The following is a 25552-nucleotide window of genomic DNA, read 5'->3' on the forward strand; positions in this document are numbered from 1 at the left end:
CCACTTCTGTCCATGCCTGCTTGGTTGGAAATGTTGTCCCCTTCCTCCCATCTTTGGGAGAGCTCACCGCACTGCAGGGCCTCAGATTATATAGCAGGGCTGCCAGGTAAGAGTGAGAGACCAGCGCCCAGCTCTCTTGTCCATTCCTATGGTCCGCTGGCTGAAGTCTCATTGACCCAAGTGTTGCTGAGTTCTTGTAACCCCTATCGAGATTCCTTCATTCAGACATTCTCAATTCCATTGACAGAATTGATGGCATCCTGCCCACTCTCCCTGATTGGTGGGTTAACTTGGAGGTGGGATGATAACGCTGTGGCTGAGTTAATGAGCCATGGCTAGGCCCATACATCAGTGAATTTTATCCCTGACCCGAAAATAGTCCAGCAAGGTCTAAGTCCAGAAGATTCCCATCCATTGAGTGTTTACAGTCTCCGGCCTGGGTATGGTAGTTGTTCTCCCTCAATGTCCGCAGCTGCATCATTTCCTTTAGAGGTTAATTACAATTAGGAGCATTAACTCTGGTTGGAATTCCCCTTCCCAGCTCTAGAGTGCTAAATCCATCTGCAACAATCCGAACTTGGCCGAACTGAGATCAACTCACTCAGCACAAACCAGAAATGAACTTGGGTTCCTTTGGCCTGGACAGCCTGAGCACATTTTGCAACTGGTCAGTTACATCATGCAGCTCCCTTAAACTCACAAACCCTTCTTACTTTCCATTGCATTTGTTCCTCTTCCTGGAAGCTGCCAAAAATGGAACCAGGCCATTTCCACCCTTGATGACATATTTGATTTGGAGATGAGCCAGTTGTCAGCTGCATTGCCAAGATTGTCGACTTTCACCCCTTTAATATAATCCAACCCCTTCTCTGCCTCAGCTCAACCGCACCTGATATCCTCATCAGCCAGAATCTTATTGAAAGGTGGAGAAGTCTCGAGGGGCCGAATGGCCTACTCCTGCTCCTATTCATATATTCATATACCTTTGTTACCTTTAGACTGGATTATTCCAAAGGTCTCCTGGCCGGCCTGCCATCCTCCACCCAATATAAATTTCAGCTCATCTGAAAATCTACTGTCGGTATTCTGATTCACACCAACTTTCATTCAGCCATCCCTCCTGTGCTTGCTAACCTATATTGGCTCCTGATAGTACAATACCTCAATTCTAAATTTTCATCCTTGATTTCAACCCCCCCTATCTGTCTGTTCTCCAGTCAATCAGGCAAGATCTCTGCACTCCTCTAATTCTAGATTCCTTGCTCAGCCATGATTTTAATCATTCCATTATTGGCGACTATGCCTTCGGCCTCTAGCCCCGAAGCTCTGGAGTTCCCCCTCTCAATCTTTCCACTTCTCCAACTTCCTCTCGTTCTCCAGGACACTCTTTAAAACCTACCCCTTTGACCAACATTTTGGTTATCTGTCCTAATATCTCCACTCATGACTTGGTGCCAAATGTTGTTTAGGAAAATGTTTGTGAAGCACCTTGGGACATTTTATTGCATTATAAGTGCTGTGTAAATGTATGGTGACATTGTTAAGAATCCTTTGATTTTAATATGCAACACAAATTAAGGAATCTTACATGGTTAACAGAGCTGAACATTTACTTAGGAGGTGTAGATGTTCCTTACCTATCCCTTGACTGTGTCAGCACCATTCTTTGTTTAACTTGTGATCTGGTAACAATGCCAGTTGGCAGTGTTTGTTAATGATTTCGATGGGCCGAATGGCCTCCTTCTGCACTGTATGTTCTATGTCCTATAACTAAATAGCATCAGTCTCAGCTATTATCCAAAAAAGGCCCTCTATCAGATCCTGCTGTTTTTAAATTGGTCATACTTTGCAGATTTATCCAGTGCTATTTTCTTGTCAGGCAAATAACTTGTCTAGATGTAGCAAAGTATGCTCGGTGTTATATACTGCGCAAGTTGTCTAATGTATAAATTTATGTCCGATTTACAGTCAGAGTTACAAAAACAGCTGAACCATTTGTATACAATACCGGGCCGCAATGTAACTCTGGACAAGGAAGTCCAGAGTCAGGTAGTTGTCACCTCTAAGGAACGGCCCCTGTTATCCAACAATAGCCAGAATCACAAATCTAAGGTCACCTTCAGTGAAGTGATTGATTTCGTCCCTCAAGGTACCTCTGAGGTAATGTGATTTTTTACCTTCAATAGCAAGAGATACAGAAATGCTGGATTTTTTCATTTAGTTTAGTTCGTGCTTTATATTTTTCTTGCGCTGATGAATTTTTACACAGCGAGGGGACACGGTGGCACAGTGGTTAGCACTGCAGCTCACAGCTCCAGGGTCCCAGGTCCAATTCCGGCCTCTTGTGTCTGTCTGTGTAGAGTTTGCAGTTTCTCCCCGCGTCTGCGTGGGTTTCCTCCGGCTGTTCCAGTTTCCTCCCACAGTCCAAAGATGTGAAGGTTAGGTGGATTGGCTATGCTAAGTTGCCCCTTAGTGTCCAAAAGGTTCGGTGGGGTGACTGGGTTAAGGGGTTAGGGTGGAGGTGTGGGCTTAAGTGGTGTGCTCTTTCCAAGGGCCGGTGCAGACTCGATGGGCTGAATGGCCCACTGTAAATTCTATGATTCTATGAGTTGTTATGATCTAACTGCACAGCCTGAAAAGGTGGAGGAATCGTAGTAACTCTCAAAAGACAATTGGATAAATAATTCAAAGCAATTTGCAGAGCAGTGGGGAAAGAAGAGGGGAGAGAGATTAGTTGGTAGCTCATTTAAAGACCTGGCAGAGGCACAGTAGGATACTTGGCCTCCCATGCTGTAAGCTTATTTGTTGGGGTGTTCCTTGGGATGATTTTCATCAGTAAAGATGTAATATGAATGTACGTTATTGTTGTTCCAAACAGAACCCATGTGCAGTCTGCAGATCCACAAAGGCTCTTTTTCTTATTTAAAAAATAAATTTAAAGTACCCAATCCTTTTTATTCCAATTAAGGGACAATTTTAGCGTGACAAATTTACCTACCCTGCTCATCTTTGGGTTGTGGGGGTGAGACCCACGCAAACACGGGGAGAAAGTGCAAACTCCACATGGACAATGACCCGGGGCCGAGATCGAACCCCGAGCCCCTGCGCTGTGAGGCAGCAGTGCTAAAACACTGCGTTTCTACTGCATTTAAATCTTGCTCATTTCTTCCATTTTGTACTTCATGAATCTGGTGGTTTGGAAAGGTTTGTTCTCAGCGTAGCCCGTTTCTGAACACTGAGATCTGTTGGTATGAAGTTGTGATATTTGTAATTCCAGTTCGAACTGGAATGTAGCAAGGTTCCAGATTTAATGCGTAACAATTGCCTTTAGTCCATTGCTCATGGATTCAGTGTCAGCAGAAATGAAAGTGTTCGCCAGACTCTTAGCACAGAAGTGTCAATGAGGGCAAGACCTTTTTATGTGGAATATCTCATGGCAAGGGGATAGATCCTTCTAATTAACAAGCAGCCTGCTGTATTTTGCCTTTACCAGTGTTCCACATTAATTTGAATTCCTTAGTAATTCACCAGGCTAGAAATATTGAATATATTGGCAAGAAATTATACTGAATTTGTGCAACACTTTGGTTGATTCACAGTTAGAATTTTCCATCTATTTCTGGAAACCTCATTTATAGGGAGGTTATTAGAACCACGGAAATAGTACAGCAAGGCCAGAACAACATCACAATGTGGATTGATATTTACAAACAAATTCTTGAAATGATGGTGCTTTTAGAACTGGAAAGGTTGGGGTGGGGGGAAAGAGGGCTTTTAGAACACTGAAGATTTTGAGACGGCAAATGATGAGAGATTGCTTTGTCTATTTGGCATCAAATGGGTATTAATTTATGCTTATCACAAAGGATTGAAGGGGGAGTAGCTCTTCAGGCTAAGACAACAACACTGTTTCAAAGAATACTGGATCAATACTGGGAAAGGTGAAATATGAAAGAATACAGGAAAAAGGCGAATAGAATTGCAACAGTTGGCCCCAGTTCGGGACAATGCAGCCTTCTGAACCCTTCAGTTCCAAAGAAAGTCATAATGTATTCAAAACGTTAACCCTGTTTCTCTCTCCACAGATGCTGCCAGAGTTTTTCCAGCACTTTCTAAGGTTACATTTTTTGGGGGAAATTATTTTTATTTCAATTTTTAACAATTTATACAAAAGTTACCAAAGACAAAAACAAACCCTTTTCACAAAATACCAACCTTGAATCCCACTCGCTCCTGTACCCCCAAACCACCAAAACTGTCATAATATACACACAGGTATATGATGGTGCACAGACAGGCAGTGATTGACACACAGTGACCAATGAACACACAGAACACAGCAGCCAATCACCAGACAGGACACGATCACTATAAAGCCAGAGGGCACTAGTTTTCCCACTCTCTTGGGATCCAGCAACTAGAACATACACCATGTGGTAGTAAGATAGTCTGGCCAGGTTATCCTCAGGTCTCCAGTCAAGTCAGCATAGTGTCAACCCACAGTTAAAGTATATATGATAGTTAAGAGTTCAATAAAATCGAGTTGCATTTTTTCAAGTGTTGGAAGCCTGTCTCTCTCACTGCTGCAGCAAACGCAGTCCTTGCAGACCCGGCATACCCAACACATCAAAGACTAACGCAACTAAAGGCGAATAACACCCCCCTCCCCAGCCCACCTCTCCCCAACACCTCTCCCAACAATCCCTCAACAACTAACAGTGACCAAGTATCATATAAATGGTCGCCATCTTCGACAGAACCTCTCAATCGGTCCCCTCATGGTATATTTGACCTGCTCGAGGTGCAAAAACTCCCATTAGGTCCCCTAGCCACACTGAAGCATTCAGCGGCATTGCCAACCTCCATCCCAATAGAATGCGCCACAGTGCCACCAACGAAGTGAAGGCCCGGTTATCCGCCCCCCTGCTCCCATATGCAGTTCCGGCACATCAGAGACCCCAATAACAGCCGCCATTGACCTGGTTTCCTACCCCGCATTCAGGATCGCTGACATGGTGTCAACAAAGGATCTCCAGGGGGCGGCACGTGGCACAGTGGTTAGCACTGCAGCCTACGGCGCTGAGGACCCGGGTTCGAATCCCGGCCTTGGGGCACTGTCCGTGTGGAGTTTGCACATTCTCCCCGTGTCAACGTGGGTTTCACCCCCACAACCCAAAGATCTGCAAGTTAGGTGGATTGGCCACCTCACCAGCTTTGGACACCACCAGCAGATGTGTGTGTGGTGCCCGGGCCCCCCACAAGCAGCGCATGCACCTGTCCTTCCCCGCTTTGGCTCATCCTCGCTTTAGTAAGGCACGCTCAAAATAACAGTTTCAACAAAATAAGGCACACTCTTGTGCAGGATGATGTCATATTTACCCTCCTCAGTGCCTCACTCCATACCTATTTCTCCCTTATCAACCCCAACTCCTCGATCCATTTCGCCTTCACCCCGTCCTCCCCTGCTATTCGTTGGTACATGCCGGACGCACTGCCTAGTCTGATCCTGAGCAGGATAGAATCCACTCCAACAAGGTGGATGGTTACACAATTGGGAAAGCTGGAAAAAACTCCTGAACCCAGCTCCGCACCTGAAGGTATCTAATCACGTCAGCGTTCACTGGCCCAAATTTATCATTTATCTCCTCCAAGCTGGCAAACTGCCCCTCCAAAAATAGATCCCCCTCCTTCTCCAACCCTCTCTCCCTCCATGCACCAAATGTGGCATCTGGATTTGCTGGCTCGTATAGGTGGTTAACACAAATCGGAGCCAGCTATGAAGCTGCCCCCGACTTGAAATGTTGGCGGAGGTGCCTTTAGATTTTTTTTATTTTTTTAAAAATATTTTATTGAAAATTTTTGGTAAACCATCACAGTACATTGTGTATCCTTTACACAATAATATAACAGTATAAATAACAATGACCTGTTTTATAAACAAAGAATAAATAATATATAACAAAAACGAAAACTAAAACTAAATGGCAACTGCCTTGTCTCAGATAAACACTCTCCAAAAATATGATTTAACAGTCCAATATACAATTATTTATAGCAACGACCTATACATATTATACATATATATTAACAACCCTGAGAGTCCTTCTGGTTCCTCCCACCCCCCTCCCCCCCCACCCCCCCCCCCCACCCCCCCACCCCCACTGGGCTGCTGCTGCTGCCTTCTTCTTTTCCATTCCCTCTATCTTTCTGTGAGGTATTCGACGAACGGTTGCCACCGCCTGGTGAACCCTTGAGCCGATCCCCTTAGGACGAACTTAATCCGTTCCAGCTTTATAAACCCTGCCATGTCATTTATCCAGGTCTCCACCCCCGGGGGCTTGGCTTCCTTCCACATCAACAGTATCCTGCGCCGGGCTACTCGGGACGCAAAGGCCAAAACATCGGCCTCTCTCGCCTCCTGCACTCCCGGCTCTTGTGCAACCCCAAATATAGCCAACCCCCAGCTTGGTTCGACCTGGACCCCCACTACTTTCGAAAGCACCTTTGTCACCCCCACCCAGAACCCCTGTAGTGCCGGACATGACCAGAACATGTGGGTGTGATTCACTGGGCTTCTCGAGCATCTCACACACCTATCCTCTACCCCAAAAAATTTACTGAGCCGACTCCAGTCATATGCGCCCTGTGTAACACCTTAAATTGAATCAGGCTTAGCCTGTCACACGAGGACGATGAGTTTACCCTACTTAGGGCATCCGCCCACAGCCCCTCCTCAATCTCCTCCCCCAGCTCTTCTTCCCATTTCCCTTTCAGCTCATCTACCATAATTTCCCCCTCGTCCCTCATTTCCCTATATATATCTGACACTTTACCGTCCCCCACCCATGTCTTTGAGATCACTCTGTCCTGCACCTCATGCGTCGGGAGCTGCGGGAATTCCCTCACCTGTTGCCTCGCAAAAGCCCTCAGTTGCATATACCGGAATGCATTCCCTTGGGGCAACCCATATTTCTCGGTCAGCGCTCCCAGACTTGCGAACTTCCCATCCACAAACAGATCTTTCAGTTGCGTTACTCCTGCTCTTTGCCATATTCCAAATCCCCCATCCATTCTCCCCGGGGCAAACCTATGGTTATTTCTTATCGGGGACCCCACCAAGGCTCCCGCCTTTCCCCTATGCCGTCTCCACTGTCCCCAAATTTTCAAAGTCGCCACCACCACCGGGCTTGTGGTGTATTTCTTCGGTGAGAACGGCAATGGGGCCGTCACCATAGCTTGTAGGCTAGTCCCCCTACAGGACGCCCTCTACAATCTCTTCCACGCCGCTCCCTCCTCTTCTCCCATCCACTTACTCACCATTGAGATATTGGCGGCCCAGTAGTACTCACTTAGGCTCGGTAGTGCCAGCCCCCCCCTATCCCTACTACGCTGTAAGAATCCCTTCCTCACTCTCAGGGTCTTCCCGGCCCACACAAAACTCATGATACTCTTTTCGATCCTTTTGAAAAAAGCCTTCGTGAGCACCACCGGGAGGCACTGAAACACAAAGAGGAATCTCGGGAGGACTACCATTTTAACCGCCTGCACCCTCCCTGCCAGTGACAGGGATACCATGTCCCATCTCTTGAAGTCCTCCTCCATTTGTTCCACCAATCGCGTTAAATTTAACCTATGCAATGTACCCCAATTCTTGGCTATCTGGATCCCCAAGTAACAAAAGTCCCTTGTTACCTTCCTCAGCGGAAAGTCCTCTATTTCTCTGCTCTGCTCCCCTGGATGCACCACAAACAACTCACTTTTCCCCATGTTCAGTTTATATCCTGAGAATTCTCCAAACTCCCGAAGTGTCCGCATTATCTCTGGCATCCCCTCCGCCGGGTCCGCTACATATAACAACAAATCATCCGCATACAGAGATACCCGGTGTTCTTCTCCTCCTCTAAGTACTCCCCTCCACTTCTTGGAACCCCTCAATGCTATTGCCAGGGGCTCAATCGCCAGTGCAAACAATAATAGGGACAGAGGGCATCCCTGCCTTGTCCCTCTATGGAGCCGAAAGTATGCAGATCCCCGTCCATTCGTGACCACACTCGCCACTGGGGCCCTATACAACAGCTGCACCCATCCAACATACTCATCTCCAAAACCAAATCTCCTCAGCACCTCCCACAGATAATCCCACTCCACTCTATCAAATGCTTTCTTGGCATCCATCGCCACCACTATCTCCGCTTCCCCCTCTGGTGGGGGCATCATCATTACCCCTAGCAGCCTCCGTATATTCGTATTCAGCTGTCTCCCCTTCACAAACCCAGTTTGGTCCTCATGGACCACCCTCGGGACACAATCCTCTATCCTCATTGCCGTTACCTTGGCCAGAATCTTAGCGTCTACATTTAGGAGGGAAATAAGTCTATAGGACCCGCATTGCAGCGGGTCCTTTTCCTTCTTTAGGAGAAGCGATATCGTTGCCTCAGACATAGTCGGGGGCAGCTGTCCCCTTTCCTTTGCCTCATTAAAGGTCCTCATCAGTAGCGGGGCGAGCAAGTCCACATATTTCCTGTAAAATTCAACTGGGAATCCATCCGGTCCCGGAGCCTTCCCTGCCTGCATGCTCCTAATTCCTTTCACTACTTCCTCTATTTCAATCTGTGCTCCCAGTCCCACCCTTTCCTGCTCCTCCACCTTGGGAAATTCCAGCCGGTCCAGAAAGCCCATCATTCTCTCCCTCCCATCCGGGTGTTGAGCTTCGTATAATTTTTTATAAAATGCCTTGAACACTCCATTCACTCTCTCCGCTCCCCGCTCGATCTCTCCTTCCTCATCCCTCACTCCCCCTATTTCCCTCGCTGCTCCCCTTTTCCTCAATTGGTGGGCCAGCAACCTGCTCGCCTTCTCCCCATATTCGTACTGTACACCCTGTGCCTTCCTCCACTGTGCCTCTGCAGTACCCGTTGTCAGCAAGTCAAATTCTGCGTGTAGCCTTTGCATTTCCCTGTACAGTCCCTCCTCCGGTGCCTCCGCATAGTGCCTGTCCACCCTCAGAAGTTCTTGCAGCAACCGCTCCCGTTCCCTACTCTCCTGCTTTCCTTTATGTGCCCTTATTGATATCAGCTCCCCTCTAACCACTGCCTTCAGCACCTCCCAGACCACTCCCACCTGGACCTCCCCATTATCATTGAGTTCCAAGTACTTTTCAATGCACCCCCTCACCCTTAGACACACCCCCTCATCTGCCATTAGTCCCATGTCCATTCTCCAGGGTGGGCGCCCTTCTGTTTCCTCCCCTATCTCCAAGTCCACCCAATGTGGAGCGTGATCCGAAATGGCTATAGCCGTATACTCCGTTCCCCTCACCTTCGGGATCAACGCCCTTCCCAAAACAAAAAAGTCCATTCGCGAATAGACTTTGTGGACGTAGGAGAAAAACGAAAAATCCTTACTCCTAGGTCTGCTAAATCTCCACGGGTCTACTCCTCCCATCTGCTCCATAAAATCTTTAAGCACCTTGGCTGCTGCCGGCCTCCTTCCAGTCCTGGACCTCGACCTGTCCAGCCCTGGTTCCAACACCGTATTGAAATCTCCACCCATTACCAACTTCCCCACCGCTAGGTCCGGGATGCGTCCTAGCATACGCCTCATAAAATTGGCATCATCCCAGTTCGGGGCATATACGTTTACCAAAACCACCGTCTCCCCCTGTAGTTTGCCACTCACCATCACGTATCTGCCCCCGCTATCCGCCACTATAGTCTTTGCCTCAAACATTACCCGCTACCCCAATAATATAGCCACCTCCCTGTTTTTCGCATCTGGCCCCGAATGGAACACCTGCCCCACCCATCCTTTGCGTAGTCTCACCTGGTCTATCAGTTTCAAGTGCGTTTCCTGTAACATAACCACGTCTGCCTTAAGTTTCTTAAGGTGTACGAGTACCCGTGCCCTCTTTATCGGCCCGTTCAGCCCTCTCACGTTCCACGTGATCAGCCGGGTTGGGGGCTTTTTACCCCCCCCACCTTGTCGATTAACCATCCCCTTTTTCCAGCTCCTCACCCGGTTCCCACGCAGCTGTATCCCCCCCAGGCGGTGCCCCCCCGCCCATCCCACCCCATGCCAGCTCCCCCCTCTCCCCAGCAGCAGCAGCCCAATAATTCCCCCCTCCCACCGCCCCCCCCCCCCCGCTAGATTCCCCACTAGCGTAGTTACACCCCCCATGTTGCTCCCAGAAGTCAGCAAACTCTGGCCGACCTCGGCTTCCCCCCGTGACCTCGGCTCGCACCGTGCGACGCCCTCTCCTTCCTGCTTCCCTATTCCCGCCATGATTATCATAGCGCGGGAACCGAGCCCGCGCTTCCCCCTTGGCCCCGCCCCCAATGGCCAACGCCCCATCTCCTCCACCTCCTTTCCTCCCCCCACCACCTCCTGTGGAAGAGAGAAAAGTTACCACATTGCAGGATTAATAACATAAAACTCCTCTTTCCTCCCTTTTTACCCCCCTCTTCGGCCCCATACTCGCCCCACCACTTTGTTTCAAACGTTCTTTTTTTAATAACCCGCTCATTCCAATTTTTCTTCCACGATAAAAGTCCACGCCTCATCCGCCGTCTCAAAGTAGTGGTGCCTCTCTCGATATGTGACCCACAGTCTTTCCGGTTGCAGCATTCCGAATGTTATCTTCTTTTTGTGAAGCACTGCCTTGGCCCAATTAAAGCTCGCCCTCCTTCTCTCCACCTCCGCACTCCAGTCTTGGTATGCGCGGATCACCGCGTTCTCCCACTTACTGCTCCGAGTTTTCTTTGCCCATCTAAGGACCATCTCTCTATCCTTAAAACGGAGGAACCTCACCACTATGGCTCTAGGAATTTCTCCTGCTCTCGGTCCTCGCGCCATCACTCGGTATGCTCCCTCCACCTCCAGCGGACCCGCCGGGGCCTCCGCTCCCATTAACGAGTGCAGCATCGTGCTCACATATGCCCCGACGTCCGCTCCCTCCGCACCTTCAGGAAGACCAAGAATCCTTAGGTTGTTCCTCCTCGCGTTATTCTCCAGCGCCTCCAGCCTTTCCACACATCGTTTATGGTGTGCCTCGTGCATCTCCGTCTTCATCACCAGGCCCTGTATGTCGTCCTCATTCTCGGTAGCCTTTGCCTTCACGACCCGAAGCTCCCGCTCCTGGGTCTTTTGCTCCTCCTTTAGCCCTTCGATCGCCTGTAATATCGGGGCCAACAGCTCCTTCTTCATTTCCTTTTTGAGTTCTTCCACGCAGCGTTTCAAAAACTCGTGTTGCTCAGGGCCCCATATTAAACTGCCACCTTCCGACGCCATCTTGGTTTTTGCTTGCCTTCCTTGCCGCTGCTCTAAAGGATCCACCGCAATCCGGCCACCTTCCTCTCCTTTTTTCATCCGTATCCAGGGGGGATTCCCTTCTGGTTCACCGCACAGTACTTTTAGCCGTTAAAATTGCCGTTGGGGCTCTTATTAAGAGCCCAAAAGTCCGTTCCACCGGGAGCTGCCGAAACGTGCGACTCAGCTGGTCATCGCCGCACCCGGAAGTCCCCTTTAGATTTTTAACGTGGCCACCATCAATTAATTTGTTGAGTACTTCGCCGGAGCCAGCGGAAGTGACGCTGTTACCAATGCCCCCAGGCTTGTCCCCGTAACTGATTCCGACTCCATCCGGACCCAAAGCATCGCCGGATCCGCTCCACCACCCCAGCACCTTCTCCGCATTGGCCGCCCAATAATAGTGCAACAAATTTGGCAATGCCAGGACCCTTGCCTGTCTCTCCCTCTGAAGCACCCCCACCCCCCTCCAAATCATCGCTAAGGTTACATTTCTAACTTTGGAATGTAAACGTGATGAATCTGAAGTTATTGTAAACTATTTCTGCAGAAACTGGACTTTTAATTTAAAGTGAGTTATTTCAATTACATGATCCTTTCAATAAATGTACATTTCATTATAATCTTCTCAAGATTGAGTGAAGTTCTAATATAATGTGCAGTGTGCATATTACAATTATAATGCTATTATAAGAACTTCCGGTTGCGGCGATGCGGAGCTAAGCCGCACATTTCGGTGGCTCCTGCTAGAACGGACCTTTGGGCTCTCCAGAGGAGCCCCAACGGAAATTTTTTGACGACTTCCCGTGTGGGAAGGCGAGAGCAAGGTCCCCCTTCCATAGTATATGGAGTGGACCAGAAGTGGAGCGGTAAAAAAAGCGGCTTTGGAGCAGCGAAAGAAACGAGGGAGGAAAAACAAGGTGGCGGAGGGCGGAGATCGAGCAGCATGGGGGCCAGAGCAGCAGGTGTTTCTCAGGCGCTGCATGGAGGAGCTTAAGAAAGAGGTGCTGGCACCACTGCTGATGGCGATCGAGGGGCTGAAGGAGACCCAGAAGGCCCAAGGGTTAGAGATCCGAGAGGTGCGGGAAAAAGCCACCGAGAACGAGGACGAGATCTTGGGCCAGGCGGTGAAGATGGAGGCGCACGAGGCGCTGCACAAGAGGTGGGCCGAAAGATTCGAGGACCTGGAGAACAGGTCGAGGAAGAAAAATCTTTGGATTCTGGGTCTCCCTGAAGGGGTGGAGGGGGCCGATGCCGGGGCGTATGTGAGCACGGTGCTCAATTCGCTGATGGGTGCGGAGGCCTCTCCGAGTCCCCTGGAGCTAGATGGGGCTCATCGGGTCCTGGCGAGGAGACCCAAGGCCAACGAGCCGCCAAGGGCCGTAATGGTGAGGTTTCATCGTTTCGTGGACAGAGAGTGTGCCCTGAGATGGGCCAAGAAGGAAGGGAGCAGCAGGTGGGAGAATGCGGTGATCCGAATATATCAGGACTGGAGTGCAGAGTGGGCAAAAAAGAGAGCTGGGGCGAAATTCTCCGGAAACGGCGCGATGTCCGCCGACTGGCGCCCAAAACGGCGCCAATCAGACGGGCATTGCGCCGCCCCAAAGGTGCGGAATGCTCCGCATTTTTGGGGGCCGAGCCCCAACATTGAGGGGCTAGGCCGACGCCGGAGGAATTTCCGCCCCGCCAGCTGGCGGAAACGGCCTTTGTTGCCCCGCCAGCTGGCGCGGAAATGACATCTCCGGGCGGCGCATGCGCAGGAGCGTCAGCGGCCACTGACAGTTTCCCACGCATGCGCAGTGGAGGGAGTCTCTTCCACCTCCGCCATGGTGGAGACCGTGGCGGAGGCGGAAGGGAAAGAGTGCCCCCATAACAGGTACGCCCGCGGATCGGTGGGCCCCGATCGCGGGCCAGGCCACCGTGGGGACACACCCCGATGGAATAGCGCATACCGATTGCTGGGGAGGAGGAGGAGGGGGGATTTCCACACGGGGGTGGTCAACGGGAAGGTGGGAGAAGCCGGGGTCAGCAGGTGTCAGCTGACTTACGGGAGTGTTATGGGGGGAGCAAAAGAGCTAGATACGGATCTAGCGGGGGGAGGAGGAAGGGGGGGAGGGAGGGAGAGGGGGGGGAAATAGGGTTGCTGCTGCATTGGCAGAGGGGGAACTGAAAACAGAAGAGGTGGTCGGGGCGGGGTTCCCCGTCTGGGGGACTGGAGGGTGCGGGAGGCGTGGGCACAGGACTGGCCTAAAACAGGAGATAGCTAGTCGGCAGGGGGGGAAAGTCCCCCAATCCAGCTGTTAACGTGGAATGTGAGAGGCCTGAATGGGCCGGTTAAGAGGGCCCGAGTGTTCGCGCACTTAAGGGGACTGAAGGCAGACGTGGTCATGCTTCAGGAGACACATTTGAAGGTGGCAGACCAGGTCAGGTTAAGAAAGGGATGGGTAGGACAGGTATTCCATTCGGGGCTGGATGCGAAGAATAGAGGGGTGGCAATACTGGTGTGGAAGCGGGTGTCGGTTTGAGGCCAAGAATATAGTAGTGGACAATGGAGATCGATACGTGATGGTGAGCGGTAGGCTGCAGGGGGCATGGGTGGTATTGGTAAACGTATACGCCCCGAACTGGGACAATGCTGGATTTATGAAGCGTATGTTGGGGTGCATTCCAGACCTGGAGGTAGGAAGCTTGATAATGGGGGGGATTTTAACACGGTGTTGGACCCAGCATTAGATCGTTCCAGATCTAGGACGGGGAAGAGGCCGGCTGCAGCCAAGGTGCTAAGGGGGTTTATGGACCAGATGGGGGGAGTGGATCCATGGAGATTTGCCAGGCCCCTGGCCAGGGAATTTTCTTTTTTCTCCCACGTACACAAAGCCTACTCCCGGATAGATTTTTTTGTTCTGAGCAGGGCGCTGATCCCGAAGGTGGAGGGAAAGGAGCCATCTCAGACCACGCGCCGCACTGGGTGGAGCTGGAGTTAGGAGAGGAGAGGGACCAACGCCCGCTGTGGCGTTTGGATGTGGGATTACTGGCAGATGAGGAGGTGTGCGGGAGGGTGCGGGGGTACATTGAAAGGTATTTGGAGGCCAACGACAATGGGGAGGTGCAGGTGGGGGTAGTATGGGAGGCGCTGAAGGTGGTGGTCAGGGGAGAGTTAATCTCCATCAGGGCTCACAGGGAGAAGAGAGAGGGCAGGGAGAGGGAGAGGTTAGTGGGGGAGATTTTACGGGTGAACAGGAGATATGCAGAGGCCCCTGAAGAGGGACTACTTAGGGAGCGGCGAAGTCTCCAGACGGAATTCGACCTGTTGACCACAGGGAAGGCAGAGGCACAGTGGAGGAAAGCACAGGGGGCGACGTATGAGTATGGGGAGAAGGTGAGCCGGATGCTGGCACATCAGCTCCGTAAGAGCATGGCAGCGAAGGAGATAGGTGGAATCAAGGATGGCAGGGGAACTACGGTGCAGAGTGCTGTGTAAGTAAATGAGGCATTTAAGGCCTTCTATGAGGCCCCCAGCGGGGGAAGAGGGGATGCGACGATTTCTGGACCAACTGAGGTTCCCGAGGGTGGAGGAGCAGGAGGTGGCTGGTTTGGGGGTGCCAATTGGGTTGGAGGAGCTGAGTAAAGGACTGGGGAGCATGCAGGCGGGGAAGGCCCCGGGACCAGATGGGTTCCCGGTTGAGTTCTACTGGAAGTACGTAGACCTGTTAGCCCCGTTGCTGGTGAGGACTTTCAATGAGGCAAGGGAGGGGGGGAGCCTGCCCCCGACAATGTCCGGGGTGATGATCTCTTTGATTCTGAAGCGGGATAAGGACCCACTGCAATGTGGGTCGTATAGGCCGATTTCGCTCCTTAATGTGGATGCTGAGTGGCTGGCAAAAGTGCTGGCTACGAGGATTGAGGACTGTGTCCCGGGGGTGACTCACGAGGACCAGACGGGATTTGAAAAGGGCAGGCAGCTAAACACCAATGTGCGGAGGCTCCTAAACGTGATTATGATGCCATCGGTGGAGGGAGAGGCGGAGATTGTGGCAGCTATGGACACGGAGAAGGCCTTTGACCGAGTAGAGTGGGAGTATCTCTGGGAAGTGTTGCGGAGGTTTGGGTTTGGGGAGGTGTTTATCAGTTGGGTTAAGCTCCTAATTAGAGCCCAGATGGCGAGTGTGGTTACGAATCGGCGGAGGTCGGAGTATTTTCAGCTGTATCGAGGGACGAGGCAGGGGTGCCCCCTGTCCCCCCCTGTTGTTTGCATTAGCAATTGAACCTTTGGCCATGGCATTAAGGGAGTCCAGAAAATGGAGGGGGGTGGTACGAGGGGGAGAGGAGCATCAAGTGTCGCTGTATGTAGATGACCTGTTGCTGTATGTGGCGGATCCAGTGGAGGGGATGGTGGAGGTCATGCAGATCCTCAGGGAGTTTGGGGGCTTCTCGGGCTATAAGCTCAATGTAGGGAAAAGTGAGCTCTTCGTGGTGCATCCAGGGGACCAGGGAAGAGGGATAGACGACCTACCGTTGAGGAGGGCGGAAAGGAGCTTTCGGTACTTGGGGATCAAAGTAGCTAGGAGTTGGGGGGCCCTGCATTAAGTTAATTTGACGTGGCTGGTGGAGCAGATGGAGAAGGACTTCAAACGATGGGATATGTTGCCACTCTCGCTAGCGGGCAGGGTACAGTCGATTAAAATGATGGTCCTCCCGAGGTTTCTTTTTGTGTTCCAGTGCCTTCCTATTATGATCACCAAGGCCTTTTTTAAGAGGGTAGGCAGGAGCATTATGGGTTTTTGTGTGGGCAAACAAGACCCCGAGGGTAAGGAGGGGGTTTCTGGAGCGCCGTAGGGACAGAGGAGGGCTGGCGTTGCCGAATCTGGGTGGCTACTATTGGGCAGCCAACGTGGCGATGATCCGTAAGTGGGTGATGGAGGGAGAGGGGGCGACATGGAAGAGGTTGGAGATGGCGTCCTGCAAAGGAACGAGCCTGGGGGCACTGGTGACGGCACCATTGCCGCTCTCGCCGACAAGGTGCACCACGAGTCCGGTGGTGGCGGCAATGCTAAAGATCTGGGGGCAGTGGAGACGACACAGGGGTGCTATGGGAGCCTCGGTGTGGTCCCCGATCAGAGGTAACCATCGGTTTGTCCCAGGAAGGATGGATGGGGGGTTTCAGAACTGGTATCGGGCAGGGATTGGAAGAATGGGGGACCTGTTCGTCGATGGGACGTTTGCGAGCCTAGGGACGCTGGAGGAGAAGTTTGGGCTACCCCCGGGAAACGCTTTCAGGTACATGCAAGTGAGGGCGTTTGTGAGGCGGCAGGTGAGGGGATTCCCGTTGCTCCCGGCACAGGGGATTCAGGACAGGGTGATTTCGGGGGTATGGGTCGGAGAAGGCAAGGTTTTGGCGATATATCAGGAGATGAAGGAAGAGGAGGAGGCTTTGGTAGAGGAGCTGACGGGCAAATGGGAGGAGGAGTTGGGGGAGGAGATTGAAGAGGGTCTGTGGGCTGATGCCCTAAGTAGGGTTAATCCCTCTTCCTCGTGTGCCAGGCTTAGCCTGATACAGTTTAAGGTTATTCACAGAACGCATATGACAGGGGTGAGGCTGAGTAGGTTCTTTGGGGTGGAGGACAGATGGTGGAGGTGCTCAGGAAGCCCGGCGAATCACGCCCATATGTTCTGGTCGTGCCTGGCACTGGATGGGTTCTAGAGGGGTGTTGCGAGGACTATGTCTAAGGTGGTGAAAGTCCAGGTCAAGCCAATTTGGGGGCTGGCACTATTTGGAGTGGCGGACGAGCCGGGAGTGCAGGAGGTGAAAGAGGCCGGTATCCTGGCCTTTGCGTCCCTGGAAGCCCGGCGGAGGACCTTGCTATTGTGGAAAGACGCGAAGCCCCCCAGTGTGGAAGCCTGGATAAATGACATGGCAGGGTTCATCAAGCTGGAGAGGATAAAGTTTGCCTGGAGAGGGTCTGCGCAGGGGTTCTACAGGCGGTGGCAACCGTTGCTAGACTATCTCGCGGAGCGTTAGATGGAGGTCGGTCAGCAGCAGCAGCCACCCAGGGAGAGGGGTGTGTGGGCGGGGAAGGGGGTTTTCCTAGGGGCACTTGAAAATGGAAAAACATAAACATATGGGAAAGTCAATTGTGTGCGGGAGAACCCATTGTACAAGTCCTGTATTGTGTTGGATTGATATGTTTATGTTTTGTTCTGTTACTTTTCTTTTCTTTTTTGTTACGGGGGGTGGGGGGCGGGGGGGGGGGGGTTTGAATGGTTGAAAATCTTTGTTGAAAAATTTTGAATAAACATACTTAAAAAAATAAAATAAAATAATGCTATTATAATGTGCAATGTGCAAACATTTCTATCAAAAAAAAAAATTAATTTAGTTTTTTGGAAACAATTGCAGCTTTAAGATATATTCAGGACCTCCAACACATTCAGGGCCTGCTATAACTACAATGTGACACTGAGATTTTGTTAACACGTCAGGGTTTCGCACCAATGTTAATGTCAAGTGCTTTTATCTCATAATTTGAAAGCTAAATTTCCTTTCGTGTTTTCCTCTCCTCTCGCACGATTCAATCAGTCAGAAAATTGCTTTGTGTTCTGGAAAGGTGCAGAAGCCCATCAAAGCTTTTACATTGGGATACAGGAAAGGATTAGGTCACCTTCTATGTGAAGAATTTGCAAACTTCCCCTTCCACTGTCCTTCAAACTATTTCTGCCACATTAAGCTACACGGCAGAGATCATGAAGCATTTTCCTTCATATTTCACCCAGATTCATGCAATGGAGTCAGCTGATGAGGAATGCATTTAACATTTAAATGTGCGATCCACTTTGCTTTTGTCGCAACTGTTGATGCAAATAGATATTTGTATTCTAAGTTTGATCCAACAACAAATGAGTGGTACGATAGAGCCCTTCCTAATGATACGTATTTCAAATCAGTAAGCAAGTAATATTATCACACATAGGACTTGGGTTACCTGGGCTTTAAGGGTATGTCAGGAAATACAGGTAGTATTAAGGAATTTTGTTTTTATTGGTAGTAGAAATAAGCTATAGCATTAAGTAAGCTTAATTTTATGTTTCTGTATTTGAAAGGGTTAAGAACTTAAATTTAAGCACTTTAAAATATGCTTGCATTGTCAGGGTTTCACGACGTTAAAGCAAATAGGTTTTAACTAAAAACTAGGCTGTTGCTTACCAACCGGGACACATTGAAGCAGCAAGAGCTTTTGATTAAGTTGTAAGCTAGTGCCCAGAGCAGCTGGACACAAGACAGCGAACTGCAGAGAGCAGATTTCGCAAAAGGAAGTCCCAGAAATGGGACAGGAGAGCTCCAGAGAGACTGTGAAGTTAAAAGCAAAAAACTACAGGCAAGATTTTCGGGCCGTTCATGCTGGTGGTATCTTACAGTTCTTCTGACAGCACACCCCCACAGTGGGTTTCCTGGTGGAGAGGGATGCATTCAACGGGAAACCCCATTGACAGCAGCAACACTAGAAGATCCCACCGGGGCCAATGGCAGGCTGGCTCCTGCCACCGCGAAACATGCTGCAGGCTGCACAGTAAAGCCCACCCAAGGAATTTGAACAAGGTCCTGTTCAGTAGAATTCAAGTGAAAAGCAGAGAAAGGGCTCTGAATTAAAGAGACAGCTTCAGGAACCAGATTTAAAGTTGGCTGGGTGAGAAGCCTGATATCTGATGTGATCAAAATGTTGATGGCACCTTAATATGGCCTGTGAAGAAATAGGATTCTGATGGCATGGCTGGGTACCTGAGAAATTGTGTGGAAGCTTGAATGCATGTAATGATCCAAAGCAGAGGAATACCAAAAAGAGAGGTTGAACACCTGGAGGTGGATCCTTGGTGAAGGCATCCAAGAGAAAACATTGTGTGGGAGAAGATTCCAAAGTGTGTTCTCCAAGAGCAGAGATTGGAAACCCTCATGGGGAAGACTGAGTTCCAGCGAGACCGTTGGCTCACAGTGTGACAAGCGTCTGGGGGTTGGGGGGAGGGGGGTTTGATGGCAAATCTACAGAAGTTGTTTTGGGTGGCATCTGTTATTTGATTTCGGAAGTGGTGAGGGGGATTAACCGACCAACCTGCCGTGGAGGTGGCCAGTGTGGTAGTCTGTGTTAGGAGGATTACGGTACCTAGTAATGCCGGAATACCATTTGTGGAGAATGTACTTGTCCCCATTGGATAAGCCTGTATGTCAGCTCCGCCTTGCAAGGTGGGGTGTAAGAGTCCGTGCCGCCCCAGCAGCTTTCTTCTGTTCCTGCGCTGCTGGGGGAAACATCTAGTGTATTAAAGCTTTCAATTGTCTCTAATCTCATTTCTGAGGTTATTGATCGTGCATCAATTTAATACGCTAGATTTAAAAGAATGGAGCTCCGAATCAAGCCGGAGTGTCTGCATTTCAGCCCCCACGCGGCAAACTCAGCGGCAACCTTCAAGCACTGGCTGGCGTGTTTCAACGGATATCCTGTAACGGCTGAAAACATACCCACGGGAGAAGAGAAACTACAAGTCCTGCACTCGAGGGTGAGCCCAGAAATCTACACCCTCATCGAGGACGCGGACGAATTTGATGCGCAATGGAGCTGCTGAAAGGACATTATATTTGCCCTGTAAACCAGGTTTACGCCCGACATCTGCTTGCGACGAGGCGACAAATCCCTGGAGAATCACTGGAAGAATTCTACCGTGCGCTCCTGGTGTTGGGGAGAAACTGCAGCTGCCCGCGGTTTCGGCGAGTGACCACACAGAACTTTTGAACCGGGACGCTTTCGTTGCAGGTATGCTGTCCTCCCAAATCCGATTGCTAGAGAAAGAAACACTAGGCCTCAAGGAAGCACGGACCCTTGCCGGCTCCCTGGATGTGGCTTACGTACCCGACCGCGCGGCGGCCCCATGGGCAGCGTGAAACCCCCCGCGGCCGACTCCGATGCATCCCCCATCCCCCCACAAGCTTGTGCTGCAAGACGGCCTGGCAACCCCGGGGGGACCCGCTGCTATTTTTGCCGGCAAGCCAAGCACCCCCGACAGTGCTGTCCGGCCCGTCCATCCACCTGCAAGGGATGCGGTAAAAAGGGCCACTTCGTGGCGGCATGCCAGGCCCGGGCGGTCGCTGCGGTCTCCGGCGGCGAATATGGACCGCCACCACAATCCTCTCCATGGTCCCCGTGCGGCCAGCGGGCGGCGCCATCTTCCTTCTCCAGTGCCATGTGCGGCCTCCGGGCGCTGCCATCTTGTCCCGCGGATGCCACGTGCGATGGATGGGCGCCGCCACTTTGTGCACCCACAGCCATGTGCGACCAATGGGCGCCGCCATCTTGGATGGACTCCCAGGACCCCAGCTCGGTGGACCACACACCGCCCGAAGGAAACATTCAACTGCTGCCACGAGTAACCTCGGTGACCCTGGACCAGTCTCGGCCCCAAACACTATCGACTGCTACGACGACGGTGCTTATCAATGGGCATGAAACGCCCTGCCTAATCGACTCTGGGAGCACGGAGAGCTTCATGCACCCCGACATGGTAAGACTCTGTTCTCTCCCCGTCCACCCCGTTAATCAAAAAATCTTTCTGGCCTCCGGATCTCATCAGTAGAGATCAAGGGGTTTTGTGTAGCTAACATCACAGTCCAGGGAAGGGAGTTCAAAAACTATTGACTCTACGTCCTTCCCCACCACTGCGCGGCCACACTCCTAGGGTTGGATTTTCAGTGCAACCTCCAAAGTCTAACTTTCAAATTCGGTGGCCCTATACCCCACTCACTGTCTGCAGCCTCGCGACCCTCAAGGTCGATCCACCTTCCCTGTTAGCGAACCTCACCTCAGATTGCAAACCTGTCGCCACCCGGAGCAAACGGTATAGTGCCCAGGACTGGATCTTTATTAGGTCAGAGGTCCAACGGGTACTGAAGGAAGGTGTCATTGAGGCTAGCAACAGTCCCTGGAGAGCTCAAGTAGTGGTTGTAAAGACCGGAGAGAAGCATAGGATGGTCATCGACTACAGTCAGCCCATCAACAGGTTTACGCAGCTCGACGCGTACCTTCTCACCCGCATATCCGACGTGGTCAACAGGATCGCGTATTACAAGGTCTTCTCCACGGTGGATCTTAAGTCCGCCTACCACCAGCTCCCCATCCGCACTAGTGACTGCAAATACACTACCTTCGAAGCAGATGGGCGGCTCTACCACTTCTTAAGGGTTCCCTTCAGTGTCACTAACGGGATCTCGGTCTTCCAACGAGAGATGGACCGAATGGTTGACCAGTACAGTTTACGGGCCACATTCCCGTACCTCGATAATGTCACCATCTGCGGCCATGACCAGCAGGACCACGACACCAACCTCAGAAAATTCCTCCAAACCACAAAAATCCTTAACCTAACGTATAACAAGGATAAATGCGTGTTCAGCACCGACCGCCTAGCCATCCTCGGCTACGTAGTGCGTAATGGAGTGATCGGCCCCGACCCTGAACGCATGCGCCCCCTTATGGAGTTCCCCCTCCCGCACTGCTCCAAGGCCCTGAAATGCTGCCTAGGTTATTTTTTCCTACTATGCCCAGTGGGTCCCCAACTGTGTGGACAAGGCCCGTCCACTTATCCAATCCACAATTTTTCCCCTGTCGATAGAGGCCCGCCAAGCCTTCAGCCGCATCAAAGCAGACATTGCAACGGCCACGATGCACGCCATCGACGAGTCCCTCCCCTTCCAGGTCGAGAGCGACGCCTCCGACGTAGCTCTGGCGGCCACCCTCAACCAAGCGGGCAGACCTGTGGCCTTCTTCTCACGCACCCTCCACGCCTCCGAAATCCGCCATTCCTCAGTCGAAAAGGAGGCCCAGGCCATAGTAGAAGCTGTGCAACATTGGAGGCATTATCTGGCTGGCAGGAGATTCACTCTCCTCACTGACCAATGGTCGGTTGCTTTCATGTTCGATAATGCACAGCGGGGCAAGATAAAAAACGACAAGATCTTACGGTGCAGGATCAAACTCTCCACCTATAACTATGAGATCTTGTATCATCCCGGGAAGCTAAACAAGCCTCCTGATGCCCTATCCCGCGGCACATGTGCCAACGCACATGTGGGCCGCCTCCGAGCCCTCCATGAGGACCTCTGCCACCCGTGGCTCACTCGATTTTTCCACTTCATCAAGACCCGCAACCTGCCCTACTCCATCGAGGAGGTCAAGACTGCCACCAGGAATTGCCAAATCTGCGCGGAGTGCAGGCCGCACTTCTACAGGCCAGAGAAAGCGCACCTGATAAAGGCTTCCCGTCCCTTTGAACGCATCAGTATGGATTTCAAAGGCCCCCTCCCTTCCACCGACTGCAACACGTACTTCCTGAACGCGATTGACGAGTACTCCCGGTTCCCATTCACCATCCCCTGCCCCGATATGACCACAACCACCATCATAAAAGCCCTCCATAGTATCTTTACGCTGTTCGGTTTCCCCGCCTACATACACAGTGATAGGGAGTCCTCCTTTATGAGCGATGAACTGCATCAATTCCTGCTCAGCAAGGGCATTGCCTTGAGCAGGACGACCAGTTACAACCCCCGGGGAAACGGACAGGTAGAGAGGGAGAACGGAACGGTCTGGAAGACCGTCCTACTGGCCCTGAGGTCCAGGAATCTCCCAGTCTCCCGCTGGCAGGAAGTCCTCCCGGATACCCTCCACTCCATCCGGTCACTGCTCTGTACCACGACCAACCAAACACCTCACAAACGCCTTCTTGTCTTCCCCAGGACGTCCACCTCTGGGATCTCGTTCCCGACCTGGCTGGCAGCTCCCGGAACCATCCTGCTCCGGAAACACGTGCGGGCGCACAAATCAGACCCATTGGTCGAGAGGGTCAATCTCCTCCACGCTAACCCTCAGTACGCCTACGTGGCGTACCCCGACGGCTGACAGGATACGGTCTCCCTAAGGGACCTGGCGCCCGCTGGATCCCCACACACACCCCCGCCACCAGTCCCACCCTCCCACCGGCGCACCCCACAGCCGCCCCCTTCCCAGGTGGATCGGTTCTTCCACCAGCCCCGTTTAGGCCCTGCCCACCGGCGCACCCCACAGCCGCCCCCTTCCCAGGTCAGTCGGCCCTTCCACCGGCCACGTCTAGGGGTGATGAAGCTGCCACAGAAGCCAAAATCACGCTCCTGGAGTCACAGACGCCTGAACCTCCACCGGCATCACCACCAAAGCTACGACATTTTGAAATGTACATTATTGTTGTAAATAGTTAAGAGTTGTAATGAGGCAAAACGCTGTACGGAGGCATTACGGTACCTTCATAACTAACTTCTACCACTTTTACCACGTTGTAATACGAAGCGACCACCCCCACCGGACTCTTTTTTTAACAGGGGGTGAGTGTGGTAGTCTGTGTTAGGAGGATTACGGTACCTAGTAATGCCGTAATACCATTGGTGGAGAATGTACTTGTCCCCACTGGATAAGCTTGTATGTTAGCTCCGCCTTGCAAGGTGGGGTATAAGAGCCCGTGCCGCCCCAGCAGCTTTCTTCTGTACCTGCGCTGCTGGGGGAAACATCTAGCATATTAAAGCCTTCAATTGTCTCCAGTCTCGTTTCTGAGGTTATTGATCATGCATCAGCCAGCCAGCGGGATATTCTGGTCCCGCCGTTGTAGGGATTTCCCGTTGTCTGTCTGCACCCCTCGTTGCCAGGAAACCGGTGCGCCATTGTTGGGTCCGGAATATCTCGCCAGCGTGAGGAGCCGGTAAATTCTGCCTGCTATGTCTGGCCACTGTTTTCCTATGGATTTATATGAACTTACTCAGAACATTAGAGTACAAGATGCATTTTGTAACTTGTGTCATCCTTACAAATTTGTAAAGGGGTGAACAAGTGGTGTATTATAGTTCACCTTTTCTTGTTTAACAAATGGTTTGTTCTTTTGCTAAAGGTTCATTGGCAGTCCTGTGATTGTTCATCCACTTTTCTAAATCAAAAATGAATTTAAGTTCCATCCTCGGATCTGACTTGTCCAGTAGTAACATAAGCTGGGATCATAGCAGGTGAAATTGCCAAGACTCTAAGGTCACATGTGGCTTCACTGTTAACTCATTTTATTTTCACATTGCCTTTCAGGAAGTGGCACATCAGCTGCTGATCACATACAGTGGAGTTTATGTCAGGCTTTTAGTGACTGGTCAGCTACCTCCATCACCAGTAGTTCACCATGCTGATCAGATCCCTGCTCCATGCCTTTGTCAGTTTATACAGAACAGAGTACTGAACCTCAAGAATACCAAAGAATACAACTCTTGTGCATAAAATACATAAACATTTGAACGATTCAAGTTACTGCATGAACTTGTCAGTGTGATTAGCTATTGTATCATTTACAATGAAGGAACAGATTGCTGTCAATCAAGAGTGAAATCAAGATTTTTGCAAAGCGTGGCCATTAAAAATTAGTCAAACTCGGTTTTGTACCTCATTTGATCAGATCAAAGTCTCATAGGAAGTGTTGAGGAAGTGTGATTAAATATAAATTGGTGACGGTTTCTGTTCTTCGCTTCAACCTTCATGTTTGGAGAAACAAATGACATCCGTTATGTTTTTCAGTATCGTTTTGTTTTACAGAGGAATATTCCATGATATATGGATTTTATTTTCTCTTTAAATCCAATTCCAATCTGTTTTAATTTATCAAATGACAATGTTTGACACGGCTGCTGGAGGAACTATTTAACCCACGGTATCAACCTCAAACCTGCCACATTCCACCAAGAAAAAAGAACATTTCTGATACTGAATATCATAAAACATTATTTTTAAAACCGTGCTTCTGTTGATTTTTAAAACATTTCAAAGTGAAATAATTCAACATTTTCAAATTAAATAATTCTAAAATTATCTTCTATTTTGTTATTTGGTATTTGCAATGGTTCTTGCATCACTTTCTGGAAAATTGAAAATTAGTCTTTGACAGAGCACCATCAAGTGGACTAGTATTGCAGTTTCCACATTCTTTGTCTCTTCGGGAGATTGTTGTGTTATTGACGATTGGGTCAAATAGAACTGGTTTGCTCAGAAAGCTACATGTCAATAAGAAACCGATTTGAAGCTCCCCCTTTCCAAGTGCTGTGATATTTGTATTGCTCGGCATGACTGCCAAATGTTATTTAGAAGCAAGGCAACAAAAAAAAAGTTGGATGGAATTTCTAAAATATGTTGCAATTTTAAATTAATGTCTA

The 25552-nt window shown here is 50.6% G+C and overlaps 1 protein-coding gene across 7 annotated transcripts in view; it reads left to right on the top strand.

The window, feature by feature from the left end:
- Window positions 1-25211, top strand: part of LOC140399124 (transmembrane protein 268-like) — a 60762-nt gene extending 35551 nt beyond the window's left edge. For 5 of the 7 annotated variants that reach the window (XM_072488318.1, XM_072488315.1, XM_072488319.1 and 2 more), the window contains 2 exons: window positions 1969-2160; window positions 24441-25211. In XM_072488318.1, coding sequence (XP_072344419.1) covers window positions 1969-2160; window positions 24441-24626 — 378 coding nt within the window. In that variant the 3' untranslated portion in view covers window positions 24627-25211. Of the gene's footprint in view, window positions 1-1968; window positions 2161-24255; window positions 24368-24440 lie in introns of all 7 variants that reach the window. The other 2 variants (XR_011937635.1, XM_072488320.1) reach the window with 2 other exon arrangements.
- The last annotated feature ends 341 nt before the right edge of the window (window positions 25212-25552 follow it).

Source organism: Scyliorhinus torazame, chromosome 22 (assembly GCF_047496885.1).
Source record: "Scyliorhinus torazame isolate Kashiwa2021f chromosome 22, sScyTor2.1, whole genome shotgun sequence".
Classification (NCBI taxonomy): Eukaryota; Metazoa; Chordata; class Chondrichthyes; order Carcharhiniformes; family Scyliorhinidae; genus Scyliorhinus; species Scyliorhinus torazame.